The following is a 15,188-nucleotide window of genomic DNA, read 5'->3' on the forward strand; positions in this document are numbered from 1 at the left end:
GTCAGCAAAAATTAGAATTCTTCTTTACAGATTAAAATAACATAAAAATTAGAACAACAACAAAACAGAATTAAAGGCATTGGTATAAAGTAAAATAACTTTTAAAAACGAGCATTTTACCACCATGCATTTAAATAAAAAAGAGAGATTTTGAGACAAAGCATTATGAAAAACAACTTGACAAAGCTTGTTCATCTGCCCCCAATATTTTAAAACATATCTAATCTTATATTTTAATTTTTAGTTTCCTGGTTAGTTTTATGGTGGATGCCCGAGGTGGTGCTATGCGAGGATGCAGACACAATGGGCTCCGAATCATTATTCCACCTCGGAAATGTACTGCTCCAACGCGAGTCACCTGCCGACTGGTCAAGCGCCACAGACTGGCAACAATGCCTCCAATGGTGGAAGGAGAAGGCCTGGCCAGTCGCCTGATCGAAGTTGGACCTTCTGGTGCTCAGTTCCTTGGGTAAGGGTTTCTGATAAACCTCCCACTTAGTCACCGATGAGCTTGTGTCCGCTACATGAAATCACTAGGATGGAATGGAAAAAGGTATGTCAAACCATTTTGAAAGAGGATCAGCACCAATGAAATTTTTAAAATTGGAAGTAGCACCTCAATGCTTGACTCCACTTACACGCCTCTTATTTTAAGGCATTAATGAGTTAAACATTCAGGTTGAATACCACTTCTTCTTTTTGGATGTAATAATAGCTGCCAGACCCCCAATGTGAATAACCAATATTTTAGCCGATGGTAGGTATTATTTTCTCATCTGAGAATTAAGTGGTAAAGTCACAAAGAAAAAATTCTGCTCTGTTCCAAACATAAATGTAAATTCTCATGTAGTTATGAAACAGATTCATTATCTTTACTTTGGAAAGCAATGTTGCCTTTACAGAATACCTACAAATTTAATCAGTGTGATTTTTTTTTCAGCCATCAAAATTGCTACCTTGAGCCTTATCGTTACATTGGTTATTTAGTCGCAGTTTATATTAAGACAAATACATCAAGACTAACTTCCACCATGCTCATTTTGGCAATTTTGAGCAGAATTTAGCATTTCTTCTTTCTTCTGTTTGTTTGTACGGCTGCTGTTATATTAAGTGGCATTTCATTGTGCCAAGAAATGAATAGCTACAGCTGAAATTAACAAAAGGATGAAGTTTTGGAGGGGGACAAGTTTCAAAATATTTTGAAACAAATCAATTGTATTTAAGTCTTGGTGCTTGAAATACTGGGAGAAAATCTCTTTTACTTTGCCGATGTCATACTGGGAAGAGGATTTCTTGCTTTAGAACTCAGGAAATGTTCTAAAGCTTTGTAATTTGGACCAAACTATTAGCAGATTGCTCCAAATTATGTTCACACCTGAAAAGGCGTGTGTTTATATTTCCCAATTATAGCAACCACCTCTCATGTCCTCCAATCAGACAGACCAGAGCTTTACAAGGAGCCTGTGAAGTTCTGGGTTGCATCAGAAAATGCCATTATGTTTGGAGTAATTCCCCAATGATTCTTTTCATATTCTGTGTCAGACCCTGTTCCCCTCATGCTCAGATAGTTTAGGCTTTTTAATAATCTTCAGATCTGTTGGGGAATATTCATGAAAACATCTGGCGTCTGTACAGGGCAGAGTTTTCATTATATTCCCAACAGCTTGTCTTTCTTGTGGAGCATTTTTTCCCCCTTTTTGGCTAGTGCCCTGGCGGTGAACCTAATTAGGGACAGACTGGACAGCTAAGTGCTCTCCTTGCACAGACGCGCCTCCATTGTACACTCTGGGTCTCGGTTCCTTGCTCTTTGTGACCAATGGAGGGGGCAGAACCAAAAGCAGTGTGAAACCAAAGTTCACCCTGTGGATCAGCTGGCGACGCTGGGGTTCTGTGGAAGACAATACCTGAAGCTTACCTATGTTCTTTCTTTCACTGCTGCTTTGGATGTACTCAGTAAACTTCACCTGCCAACGGCTCCTCCCCCACTTAATGAGGGAGAAAGTTTGGTCAGCCGCATTCTTCAGCTGGGGCCTCCTGGAACCAAATTCCTTGGGTAGGAGTGACTTAAAACAAATTGATGGCTGCTGGCCCCCCATTCTTCTCCTTCTTCTGCAATATGATTTCTCTTTTTTGTCATTGTGCCCATGACATGTCCCTCTCTATGATTTAAATTCTGTATAACCTATCTTTAGTGGACCATTTCTGACCCTTGTGGTATGTGACTTTTATTTTTGAGTGATGTTTTTATATCTCTTCCCTTAAAGTGCTGTGACCTTCATTTTCGTTTAAGCATGAGATCTGCCTAGTTGTACTATGTGCTAGTTATGATGTTGTTATGATGAATTTGGAGTCTGTATCAAAGCAACCTGGACCCAAAAATCAAAACCCTCTATATATTTTGAGAACGAATGTGACCTAAAAATAATAGGGCAGTGCATGTTCCGGATCCTGAATATAATAGGCATTGGACACAACTGGGCTGTCTGCTGAGGGGCTCAATTAGGGCCACACGGTGTACACATGCCTATTGTTTCCTTGAATGAAGAAAATATAAGCAAAAACCATGAGTGCATGGCTCTTTAGTTCACAAGTAGTCAACTTTCTGACATCTCCTCATTTACGACACATCAAATTATGCAATGTGTGAGCCATTTTCCTCTTAAACCATTTCGTCATTTTGCACCTTGTCGAAAATGTTTTAGGAGATTGGCAGACATCATAGATATGCATGTACATTTCTTTTGGTTAAATGTGTTCTACTTACATTTATCAAAGGAGAAGTTCCAGAATGCCACATGCACTCACAGGGAAACATTATTTGGCTTAAGGTAGCAGCATGTACCTGAGGATTGGTGCCCCTGAGGTGGAGTGCTACTGTGTGACCATCTGCTAGCCAGTGGGCTCCAGGGGATGGCCCACTATGTCCCTGTCCCCAGCAAAAGAAGAATTCCAGGTCACTTTGCAACAGAGTCGAGGTGCTTGTCTTGCTGTTGGTTAGCTCCTGTCCACACTGAATGTTCTGCATTGCTATGTCAGGCCTGTGATCGTGGAGATCCCTCACTTTGCGGCCCTTCGAGGAAAGGAAAGGGAACTGGTGGTCCTGCGCAGTGAGAATGGGGACAGCTGGAAAGAGCATTTCTGTGACTACACTGAAGATGAATTGAATGAAATTCTTAACGGCATGGATGAAGGTACTTTCAAATCAAGCGTTTTAAAAGAAATCTAAACTGGAAGCATGAAAATGATTCATTTCTTTCTTATGACCTAGGGGTGTGTGTGTGTGTGTGTGTGTGTGTGTGTGTGTGTGTGTGTCCCTTGTGGTATTTTACTACAGCAGGTAATCTGCTTTGCTCCTGTAGTGATGAGTTGGAATGCACAATACTTTTGCTTAATCTTACTCCTGTTACATTCAGGAAAATAAAAGCCTTTAAGATATCAAACATCTCATTAAAGAGATGCAGCATGCTTCCATTTTTAGTGTAAACTTTTTTGAGCCGAAAACGAGATAGAATAGATATTGTTGTTTCATAATGAAATGAACTGATACTGGATAATAAATCCATGATTTAAAAAAATGCCTAACTTGAAACATTAGATATTTAAGATACTGATAAAAAGTGTTAAGCTATTCTGTTGGAAAACTTACATCTACCTATAACTAGTAAGTTATAGAATACTATAATTTTTAAACTTTCTATTATTAAGGGGGTAGGAAAATTAAGTTCATTCAATTTCCTACCTATAATTCAAACAGGGTGTTAGCCAGGGTTGAGTTGCATACACACACATACACATCTAGTTTAGGAACGTAGTTTTCCAGTAGAACTTCAATTGCTGTAAATCTCAACTCTGTCTTGGGCTGGATAAGGTTGTAATATCTCAGTATGAAAAGAGGAAAGCAGCTCTTCCTCAGGTCTCCATAGTTTGCACAGAGAAAAGGTCCTAGTCCTAATAACAGAATTCACATTCAACTTTAAGTAACTACACAAATAGGGCAAGCTCTTTGCCTGCATGCCAGGAACATACCAAGTTTTGTATAGAGCTAGACACTCAAGAGCAAGTATAGCTGTTTATCAAGTTCTTGAGTCTTCTGGCACTAGTTTCAGATATGGCTTATGGATAGGAAAGAGTAGCCTGACCATAGCTTCTTTACCATTTCTTTCTACATCCTACCAACATTTGAATAAGAATAGAGGCCAGGCTTATCTTTTCCAAGGGGTGGATGGAGGAAGAAATTATGCCCTCTAGACATGTTAAGTCAATATCTTCTAAGCAAAGTAAAAAGATCAGGGTTTTTATTAATAAAAATTGTTCCCTACAATATTTAGCTGCTTCTACTTCTTGGAACCATTCCTTTTGCTGACATTTAGGTTTAGGATATTTTCCTCTGAGATATTTACCTATCAATAACACTGCCAGTGAGCATTGGTATCTTGCCCTTGGATGGGGACCCACTCTGTAACTTTATTTATTTAAAAATGAGCTTTTTACATGGGTATTAATAGAAAGTTAATAGATTAATTAATCTATTAATAGAAAGTTAAAGATTTGTGTATGTCTGGAAATTTTAAAAATAAATATAGGCTAGTATTTGTCAGTGCATCAGTCTTCAATTGTGTGGAATCAGATCCTAGGACTTTTTACTTTTACTGTCTAGCTATGCCCAATAATCAAGAAAAACATAGTTGCTGTTCCTGCCTCTATAATGAATTGTAAATGATTTCTAAAAATGAACAACTTTCCATCACCTCTTAAAATTCAGTGATCCATGTAGTGCACATTTTCTACATTTAAACTAGTTTGATTTTTTTTGTATTGCCCTGAATATCTACACTAATGTAATTTATAAAGAGCCCATGATCCCATCCTCTTGATGTTAAATGTTATTTTTGGAAATTTAATGGCATCAGGGAAATATTGAAACCCTGAATTCCTAATCACTGATTTTTTAATATCCACAGTGAGTATCTCAGACACAACCCTTCCACTGGAGTAAACTCATAAACATGAATCTTACTCTTCCAAGATAGATTTTATTCCTGCACTATTCCCCTGAAAACCCAAAGGGCTGTGTTACTTCTTAAAACCACAATAACTTGGATTTCAGCTAACTTTGAAATTTGCAAAGAGAAGGAGTCCAGAAGCAACTTCCTTTCCATCACATGAACCAGGAATAGAACAGGTTCATTTCATTCCATACTTGCCCTCATGGCTCTCATTTCAAAGGTGGCCCTGCAATGCTGCACCTAGAACTAAATGTTTATCTTTCTCAGTGACCTGGAAAGTCACTGAGAAGAAAGGAAACATGCAAGCTAAATGCTGACAGATCTTGAAATATTGCAATTTTTTTGTTTTCTGGTGTTGTTAGGATAGCCTTGCTTTTTAAAATTTTCCTGTTGTTTCAAAAAAATGTGTTTTGCTGGCACTTCTGTTCATTATTAACCAAGCGAATGAGTTGGCTAGAATGCTGTCAGAAGGAAATCTTTGCTATGTGAATGAAGGTGGGTCATTTCTTGTCTTAGTACTGGATAGCCCAGAAGACCTAGAAAAGAAACGAATCTGCCGCATCATCACCCGAGACTTCCCACAGTACTTTGCAGTGGTGTCTCGTATCAAACAGGACAGCAATCTGATTGGCCCAGAAGGTGGTGTACTGAGCAGCACAGTGGTGCCCCAGGTGCAGGCCGTCTTCCCAGAGGGGGCACTCACCAAGCGGATCCGTGTAGGCCTGCAGGTATGCCCATGTTAGATGCAAATGATCCTAACAGGATTCTATTCTAATGATTAAAAATTAGCTTTGTCAAGGACTGTTACCTTTGTTTTGTAATCACACCAAAAAGGAAGGTAGCATTAATAGTAGAGTTGAAGTCAAAATCCATATTTATTGGTTACTAATCTATTTAAAAATTCAGCTTATATTTGGACAATTAACCAAAATTAATCTCCAGCTATAAATGTTTTCTTCTTGTAAAATAAAAAAAGAAATTAGCTTTTAAATGAGAAATAAATTGTTAAAGAATCAGATTATTCCTAGTAAGCAAGAGCTGCCATCAGAGATCATGGATCTTACAAAATTTTATATGAGTGCTTAGTAATAATACTGAACTTATGATTGCCATATTTGAAGTACACCAAACTTATTTGTAAGATAAAAAAATACTTTGGGTAAGAAATTTGAAATTAAATATAATGATTCATTCTTTATTTGAAAATATATACATAAATATATATGTGTGTGTATTTACTTTGAAAAGGCTCAACCTATGCACAGTGAGCTGGTTAAGAAGATCCTAGGCAACAAAGCTACCTTCAGCCCTATAGTCACTTTGGAACCTAGAAGAAGAAAGTTCCACAAACCAATTACCATGACCATTCCTGTCCCCAAAGCTTCAAGTGATGTCATGTTGAATGGTTTTGGGGGAGATGCACCAACCTTAAGATTACTATGCAGCATAACAGGTGAGTCACATATGACTATGTTCGTAGAGAGTTCTGAAAAAAGAAACTTAGATCATTGTAAATATTAAATCACCTTTGTCGTAAGATGTCTGCAGGGTCATATGCATTAATTCAGGGAATACATTTTAATTAACTAGGGAAATGAAAGGGGAAAGGAAACAACTATTATTTACTAAATGAAGTCTGTATGCCAAACTGTTAGATAGTTTATATGCGTTTTCATTCTAATCTCCACAGTAACCCTGTGAGGAAACTTTAACCCCATGTTGCTGAGAAGGAAACCATGGTTGAAAGAAGTTCTATAACTTGCACTATAAATATTTGGTGGTGTTGGGATTCGAAACCACACCCATATGTCTCCAAAGTTCAGGCTTCAAGCCTTCATTGAAGAGATCACTAAATCTGCTGGAAAAAAAAGTAGTATCTTGAGTAATTATACCCAATAGTTCAAACCAAACTGTTATGTTATGGAATTGGTTATGTCTTTATCATTGATCTATTGAACTAAGTTTAGAAAAACAACTTAAAGGTTTTCAGTGATTAACTGATTTTTGGTCTTTTCAATTGGTGGTTGTGTAGTTGCTTTCAGACAGCTACCAAACTCTCCAAAGACACTCCCAGAACGTTGGTAGTCTCTTCATAACAATGCCAACACAAATAGTGAGAGGCAAAAAAATTCACATGAATAATCTGTTCTAGGGCTAAATAATTTAACTGATAATTTCTCTATTTATCAATAATTACATGGTGTTGGTATTCAGTAAATATTAGTACTATTATTAGTAGGAACAGTAATCATCCCTGGATGTTTTTGTATTGTTAGAATTATTTTTTTCATTTCGCTTTTGTATTGGCAGAATGTTCACCTTTATTTTGTTTTCTTTAATTCACCCTTCTTACTCATAACATTTCTTGTAGTTATGATAGAGAACCACGGGATTATTCCATAAGTTTAATAAGACAAAATTTTAAAATATATATACTACAATGAGTGGGGGGAAATCATATGCTTCACTTATGATCTCTTTCCCAATTGCTCATTTTTGGTTATGACTATCATTTCTGGGTATCTTTCCCATAATTCCAGCCCTGTAGGTATATGATTAACCTTCTATAATGTGCAATATAATGTCATGGATGTGAAACAGGTGAGGCAGAAGAATATCTGTGATACGCCCTGCCCTTATAGTGATTAACTAAAGACACTCTAGGGGCCTAAACACCATCTACTCTATTTATTCCAGCCCAATGTCTTTAGACAGGTTTCTCATAAACATTTCTGAAATTTAATTAAAATTATTTTGAAAATTAACAAATAATTTAATGTATTAATTGTTTAAATACCTAGACATTTGAGCCTTTGTATTTTTCTGTGTCATATAGTTATGCTGAGTATGTATTTTAAAGGCCTACTAGAATAAACTTCCATAACCTTCTTTGATAACTTGTTCTCTTCTTTAAGAAACTTTAGAGTCAAGACTTTTCTTCATTTCAAACATATATTCCTCCTATAGCCCTTTGAACTAAAATTTTGTCCCTATCTATGTGATCTTAATTTCTCAGTAGAAATGAAAGACAGGTAGTCACCATTAGCCTTCATGGTAGTTTTTCAATGTACAGGGGGCCATCCTTTGACATTCATTTGTTTTTTCATTTACCTTGCAATATTTGTTGAGCTCTTACTATTTCACAAACATTTTTTGGCCAAACTTTTATTGCACATTGAGAGGAATTTTTTTGAAAACAATTTCATAAAATATGAAGTTTGAAAACAAAAGAATATTTAGATTGTTCACTATTTTATTTTTTTATTGTTATTTTTTTTTTTTTGAGACAGAGTCTCGGTCTCGCTCGTCGCCCAGACTGGAGTGCAGTGGTGCAATCTCGGCTCACTGCAAGCTCCGCCTCCTGGGTTCACGCCATTCTCCTGCCTCAGCCTCCTGAGTAGCTGGGACTACAGGCGCCCACCACTATGCCCGGCTAATTTTTTGTGTTTTTAGTAGAGACAGGGTTTCACCGCGTTACCTGGGATGGTCTCGATCTCCTGACTTCGTGATCCGCCCACCTCAGCCTCTCAAAGTGCCGGGATTACAGGCATGAGCCACCGTGCCCGGCCGATTGTTCACTATTTTAACGGAGCGTTCAGCTTTTTAGTTCGTCAAAAGATATTTAAAAATAATCAGCTGTATACAATTCAAAATTATCTTCAGAGCCTAGCAATTATAATAAAAGCTTCACAATGTCAGGGAGAGAACAGAAGGCTTAATAAACACTTATTCAAATAACTACCCTAAAACTTAGTTTCTTGAGTGGTAGTGTGTCATTTTTTAGCATGTAGATTTTAGTCATTTTGTTTTCAATGTGTCATTTTGAGGGGTGGGATTGGGCTGGTGAACACAGAACCACAAAGACTTTATTTTAGAATCTAGAGTCTGGAGTTTTGCCTGATTTTTTTCAACAATCATATTATTTCAGGTGGAACCACCCCTGCTCAGTGGGAAGATATTACAGGAACTACGCCATTAACATTTGTCAATGAATGTGTTTCCTTTACAACAAACGTGTCTGCCAGGTATCGTTATATAGCACAGAAAAGCCCACTGTGCTATGTTCCCCTCCAAAAAAACTTCCCTTTGTTTTGTTTTATTTTGTTTCTTTATTGTTTAAAAGTTATTTTTTCATTGGATTTTAAATATGGTCTGCCTTTGCTTTTATATTTTAAACTAGATCTGTCAGCAAATGGAATAGTGATAATACAGTAAAAAAGTATTACCAATCCGATTAAAATCTAAGGAAAAGGAGCGATTGTCTGCTTTGCCTGTATGATTCTGACTTAGTCAGTAGCAGCTGCTGCTTTTTCCACTTCCAAAGTCCTTAGGAATGATAATTTCCTGTTGTTAGCAAAATAGCCTGAACTACTTTTCCAACAGAATGATAACAGCACAAATCTCACCGTGGTTTGTCTAAAAGGCTTAGAGGCTTCAGTGGCTCTTATACACATTTCTTATTTATGTATTACATATCTTTAAAATGGTGAAGCTATCTAGTTTTATTGCTTATGCACACATTAACCCAATTGATTAAAGTTAGTTCCCATTCCTTTGGTCTTTAATTGATTGCTAAGCATTGCTACCTCTCTTTAACTTGACATTACAACAACTTTGTGACTTAAGTAGGGTAAGAGACATTATGTCCATTTTACAGATGAGAAAACTGAAGTTGAGAGTAATTAAAACGTACATTTCTATTTGGGGTGGGGGAGAAAAGATAAAAGTGCGCAAATAGTTAAGTAATGGCATAGCAATAGTTGGGTGTGGTGGCACATGTTTATAGTTCCAGCCACCCAGAGGCTCAACTATTGAGTCTACAGTTCTGTGTTTCAATGTGTTTTGCCAATTTAGCATCTATACTGTAATCCAGAAGATGACATGTTCTGAATAAGAGGTACAGACCAGAGGGACTAAAAGAATGAGAGAAGGGTGTTCGAATTGGGATAGCTAGAGAGGGTATCTGAGAAGAGGTGACTCGAGACATGTGTTGGAACCTAATGGGCAGATAAAAGTGAAAAAGAGGATAACATGAGCAAAGATGCAAAGATAGAATGAGAAGGTGTAGTGGGGAATAGCAACAATTATCCATGTAGTCTATAATTCAAAAATAATGCTTGAGGCTGGGCCTGGTGGCTCATACCTGTAATCCCAGCACTTTGGGAGGCCAAGGCAGGTGGATCGCTTGAGCCCAGGAGTTCAAGACTAGCTTGGGCAACATGGTGAAACCCTGTCTCTCACAAAAAAGATACAAAAATTAGGTGGACATGGTGGCGCACACCTGTAGTCCTAGGAACCAGGGAGGCTGAGGTGGGAGGATCTCTTGAGCCCAGGGAGGTCAAGGCTGCAGTGAGCCATGATTGCATCACTGCACTCCAGCCTGGGCGACAGAGACGTTGTCTCAAAAACAAAACAAAACAAAACAAAGCAAAAAAAAAAAAAAAATCTAGGACTGTTGGTTGGCAACACTTTATAAAAGGTCTTACAGGGTAGATTAAGAAGTGATAAATCACTGCACTCCAGCCTGGGTGACAGAGCAAGACAACGTCTCAAAAAAAAAAGAAAAAACACCTTTGGAAGTATAAAATAACAAAATGAAAATATTTCCATCTAATGACCTCAGCTTTCTTTGTGAAGTTAGCTCTCTTGGAGCCTGTGGTGAGGGGTGAAGCTTAAAGAGTGTCATAAGATTTAGTAACGTTACCATAGTGAACAAAAAATTGCCAGTCAACGTCATAGACTTAGTTGAGGCTGGAAATCATAAAGTCATTGTAGCCAATAATTTCTTTTTTTTTTTTGAGATGGGGTCTCGCTCTGTCGCCCAGGCTGGAGTGCAGTGGCGCAATCTCGGCTCACTGCAAGCTCCGCCTCCCGGGTTCACGCCATTCTCCTGCCTCAGCCTCTCCGAGTAGCTGGGACTACAGGCGCCCGCCACCACGCCCGGCTAATTTTTTGTATTTTTAGTAGAGACGGGGTTTCATCGTGGTCTCGATCTCCTGACCTCGTGATCCGCCCGCCTCGGCCTCCCAAAGTGCTGGGATTACAAGCGTGAGCCACCGCGCCCGGCCGCCAATAATTTCTTCTATGAATTATATTCAGCAATATAATAGGAGTTCTGGAGCAGGTTTTTAAAAACGGTTGGGTTGATTCCACTTTGGTGATTAGAGAGTTCCTTGGAAAAGAATAATGAGGGGAGGAAAAGCTGGGTAGATTTTGTTGAAAAGAGTTTCAGGAAATGAAATGACAGCTAGGGAGGGGGGATCAAGGAAAATAGAAAACCATGCAGTGAGATCCTTGTCTTATGTCTGCTATTGAGTTCACTCCACTAAAGGATTCCAAAACACTAAATATATAGCTCAGAAAATTGAATATTCAGAAGAGTTTCCAAAAAAGAAAATTAGAAATACAATGTTTAATAGTTGATCTTAAACCTGATATCTTTCTCTCTTCTCTTCGCTCCCTTCTGCTTTCCCATCTTTCCTCCTCCCTTTCCTTTTGTTCCTGTCTTGCTATTTCTTTCCTTTGGCTTTCTCTCATTATCTCCCTCTCTCACTTCCTTTTTTCCAAGAAGCATTTGTTGACTACTTTGATCATATTGAAGGAACTGATTTTATTTTTCACATGGTATACTTTGAACTTTAGATAACTGACTTTATTTATTTTAATAGGTTCTGGCTGATAGATTGTCGACAGATCCAGGAATCCGTTACTTTTGCATCACAAGTATATAGAGAAATTATCTGCGTACCTTATATGGCCAAATTTGTAGTGTTTGCCAAGTCACATGACCCCATTGAAGCCAGGTTGAGGTGTTTCTGCATGACTGATGATAAAGTGGATAAGACCCTTGAACAACAAGAAAATTTTGCTGAGGTGGCCAGAAGCAGGGATGTAGAGGTACTGTACCAAAAATAATAATAATAATTTATGCCATGTTGTTATGCCTGTATTAATAGATTACATTTCAAATATCATTTAATAAATAAAATAATTAAAAAGTGAAAGACAAGTTCACATTTTGGTCAGTTAGAAGGTCAACATCCAAAATCTGCCATTTTTAGCCATTTTGGAGCTATTCAATAGGAATGATCTGTGTATGTGAGAAGGTAAGATGATTCCTTTAAAGATTATTTGAGGAAAAATTATGAGTTATTGATAAACTCAAAGTATGTAAGTGACTGTAGTACTTTAGATGTTTTTAGCTTTCTTTGTTGCCCTTATTTTTTAATAGTAACTAAAACAGTCTGGGAAGTATATCTTTTTGCATAAATGTTGAAGCAGGGTGTCTAGTGCTTTTCTACGTTACTTCTTCTTATTTCAGAATTTTCCATCAGTGTAGGTCTTTGGGCGTTGAAGTCCAGTAACCTGACCTATTGTGGTGTCAAATAAGGGCCATGCAGGCCAGGCGTGGTGGTTCATGCCTGTATTCCCAGCACTTTGGGAGGCCGAGGTGGGTGGATCATCTGAGGTCACCAGTTCGAGACCAACTTGGCCAACATGACAAAACCCCGTCTCTACTAAAAGTACAAAATTAGCCAGGTCCATGCCTGTAATCCCAGCTACTCAGGAGGCTGAGGCAGGAGAATTGCTTGAACCCGGGAGGCGGAGGTTGCAGTGAGCCAAGATCGCACCACTGCACTCCAGCCTGGGCAACAGAGTGAGACTCCGTCTCAAAAAAAAAAAAAAAATTACCCAAGCATAAGTTTACATTTAGGATTTAAATGTATTTTGGGTTTGTGGAATAATGGGATACAGTTTTTGGAACTGTATATAATAGGATATAGTTTATAATGGGATACAGTTTTGGAATATTAAATGTCACCATGCATTAAAGATTCCCATTACTAGTAAGAAGAAAGAGTGCTGGACATGCTGTGTCACAGATAGAATGTCAGTTGTCAATTTAAAGATGGTTGTATGTGTATCATAAGAATTTAAAGTTCCAAGTAGTACTACCACTTCTTTGTGTAAACAACAATTATAATTGCAGCTACTTTATTGTTATTTCTCTCTGTTTTCACTCAGGTGTTAGAAGGAAAACCCATCTACGTTGATTGTTTTGGCAACTTGGTACCATTAACTAAAAGTGGCCAGCATCATATATTCAGTTTTTTTGCCTTCAAAGAAAATAGACTTCCTCTGTTTGTCAAGGTAATATATACATGGAATTTTGTGATGCATTTTTTTCAATATCAAGGAAGAATTTGACTTCCTTTAGTAATAGAAAATTTTTGCTTTTCAGTCATCTTCAGAGTTTTCTTTTTAACCATATTTGTAACATTTTACAGCCCTGGGAAACCAATCATTTTTATTTTTGAGGTTCAAAGTCAACCTGAATTTTTATAGACTATATTTAAGGATGAGAACAGGACAAATAATAGCCAACTCATTAATTAGGCACAGTGACCAGTATTTTCCAAATTTGAAGGAAAGCCTATTTATCTATTGTAACTTTTAAATATTTATGCTTAGATTTTAAAATATATGTGAACTTCACAAGTGTGGAGATCAAGAGTTCTATGTGGCAACTTTTTATAATAAAATCTCTCAAAAGACCCAGCATCTCACTTAAGCTAATAAATTATCTGTGATAGAGTTATAGACTTGATATATTTTCATAAATTCATTCAATAAACAGCATGGAGACATTTGTGTGCACCAGGTATTTGTTGTCTCTGCTTACAGACAACAAATCCCTAATCCAAGTTAGGGATTTGAGGTGATATATGCAAGTTTCATTTTAGATTCCAATCTAAAAGGGACCACATATGAAGGAATAAGAGATTCAGGAAATAAAAAGGAGGTAATAATTCTACTCTGCATTATTTTCCAAACTCATTTTTCTTCTTGTTTCTCACAATTCATTTCACTAATCCAGAGGTCCTAATGCTCAATCCTCTTAGGTATAGGCTGGCTTCTGTCGTTTTTTTTCCAGTCCTACTTTACCTACTCATTTCCAACTGTTCATCAGCAATGACTCTTTTTATTTTAACCCCTTATTATTTTTCCAAACATGTGTCTACAAACCTCTTATTAAGTTTTCCCAAGATCTCTGCTGAGTCTCTCTTTGTGCCATTTTTAGTTCAGTTGTTTTGCCTGACTGATGATAGATTCTTACAGATCACCACATTAAGCAGTAACTGCTCAGGGGTAATGGATCCATTTAACATAGACAGCTATATAATTAAGCTAATGTTTGACATCATTGGTGTGCAGAATCATTCTACAAACAACCCAATACAAAATGAGGGAAGTGCTTCAGTAGACATTTCTCCAAAGAAGATACACAGATGGTCAATAAGCATATGAAGAGATGTTCAACAGCGTAGGGAAATCCAGATCAAAACTATGAAGAGATACCACTCCATACCCATTAGGATGGCTATTATTAAAACAAACAAACAGAAAATAAACAAATGTTGCGAAGGATGTGGACAAATTGGGGCCCTAATGCATTGCTGGTGGAAATGCAAAATAGTGCAGCAACTTTGGAAAACACTAGGGTTTTTCCTCAAAAAGTTAAATATAAAATTAGTATATGATTCAGCAATTTACTTCTCTGTGTACACCCACAAGAATTTAAAGTAGAGACACAATTACTTGCACACCAATGTTCTTAGCAGCATTAGCCATGGTAGCCAAAATGGAAACAACCCAAAAGTCCAAAGGTCCACAAACAAAATGTATACACATGCAATGGAATACTATTCAGCCTTTAAAAGGAAGGAAATTCTAATTTATGCCACAATATGGTAAATGAAATAAGCTAGACACAAAAGGACAAATATTGTATGGTTTCACTTATATGAGGTACCTAGGGTAGTCAAATTCATAAAGAGAGAAAGTATTTTTTTAATTTACTTTTTTGACCTCTCCACAAAGTGAAATAAAGATAGAAAGTAGAAGAGTGGTTGCTAGGGACAGGAGAAGTGGGGAATGGGGAATTATTGTTTAATAGATGCAGAATTTCAGTTAGCAAGATTAACAAGTTCTAAAGATGGAAGGTAGTGATGATTATACAACAGTGTGAATGTACTCAATGCCACCAAACTAGACACCTTTTTAGGTTTAATCATTTTTATGATTAAAATGATAAGTTTTATGTTACATACATTTATCACAATTTTTTTAAACAGGAATGAAATTCTAACACATGATGCAATATGAATGAACTTGGAAAAC

At 37.2% G+C, this 15,188-nt stretch overlaps 1 protein-coding gene across 50 annotated transcripts in view; it reads left to right on the forward strand.

The window, feature by feature from the left end:
* The window catches only part of ANK2 (ankyrin 2), a 689,728-nt gene that overhangs the window by 635,985 nt on the left and 38,555 nt on the right, over positions 1-15,188 (forward strand). For 34 of the 50 annotated variants that reach the window (XM_030799037.1, XM_012502792.2, XM_030799074.1 and 31 more), the window contains 8 exons: positions 245-469; positions 1,955-2,053; positions 3,037-3,191; positions 5,523-5,734; positions 6,255-6,459; positions 8,935-9,031; positions 11,675-11,903; positions 13,032-13,157. In XM_030799037.1, coding sequence (XP_030654897.1) covers positions 245-469; positions 1,955-2,053; positions 3,037-3,191; positions 5,523-5,734; positions 6,255-6,459; positions 8,935-9,031; positions 11,675-11,903; positions 13,032-13,157 — 1,348 coding nt within the window. The remainder of the gene's footprint in view (positions 1-244; positions 470-1,954; positions 2,054-3,036; positions 3,192-5,522; positions 5,735-6,254; positions 6,460-8,934; positions 9,032-11,674; positions 11,904-13,031; positions 13,158-15,188) is intronic. The other 16 variants (XM_030799084.1, XM_030799080.1, XM_030799085.1 and 13 more) reach the window with 1 other exon arrangement.

Source organism: Nomascus leucogenys, chromosome 18, assembly GCF_006542625.1.
Source record: "Nomascus leucogenys isolate Asia chromosome 18, Asia_NLE_v1, whole genome shotgun sequence".
Taxonomy (NCBI): Eukaryota; Metazoa; Chordata; class Mammalia; order Primates; family Hylobatidae; genus Nomascus; species Nomascus leucogenys.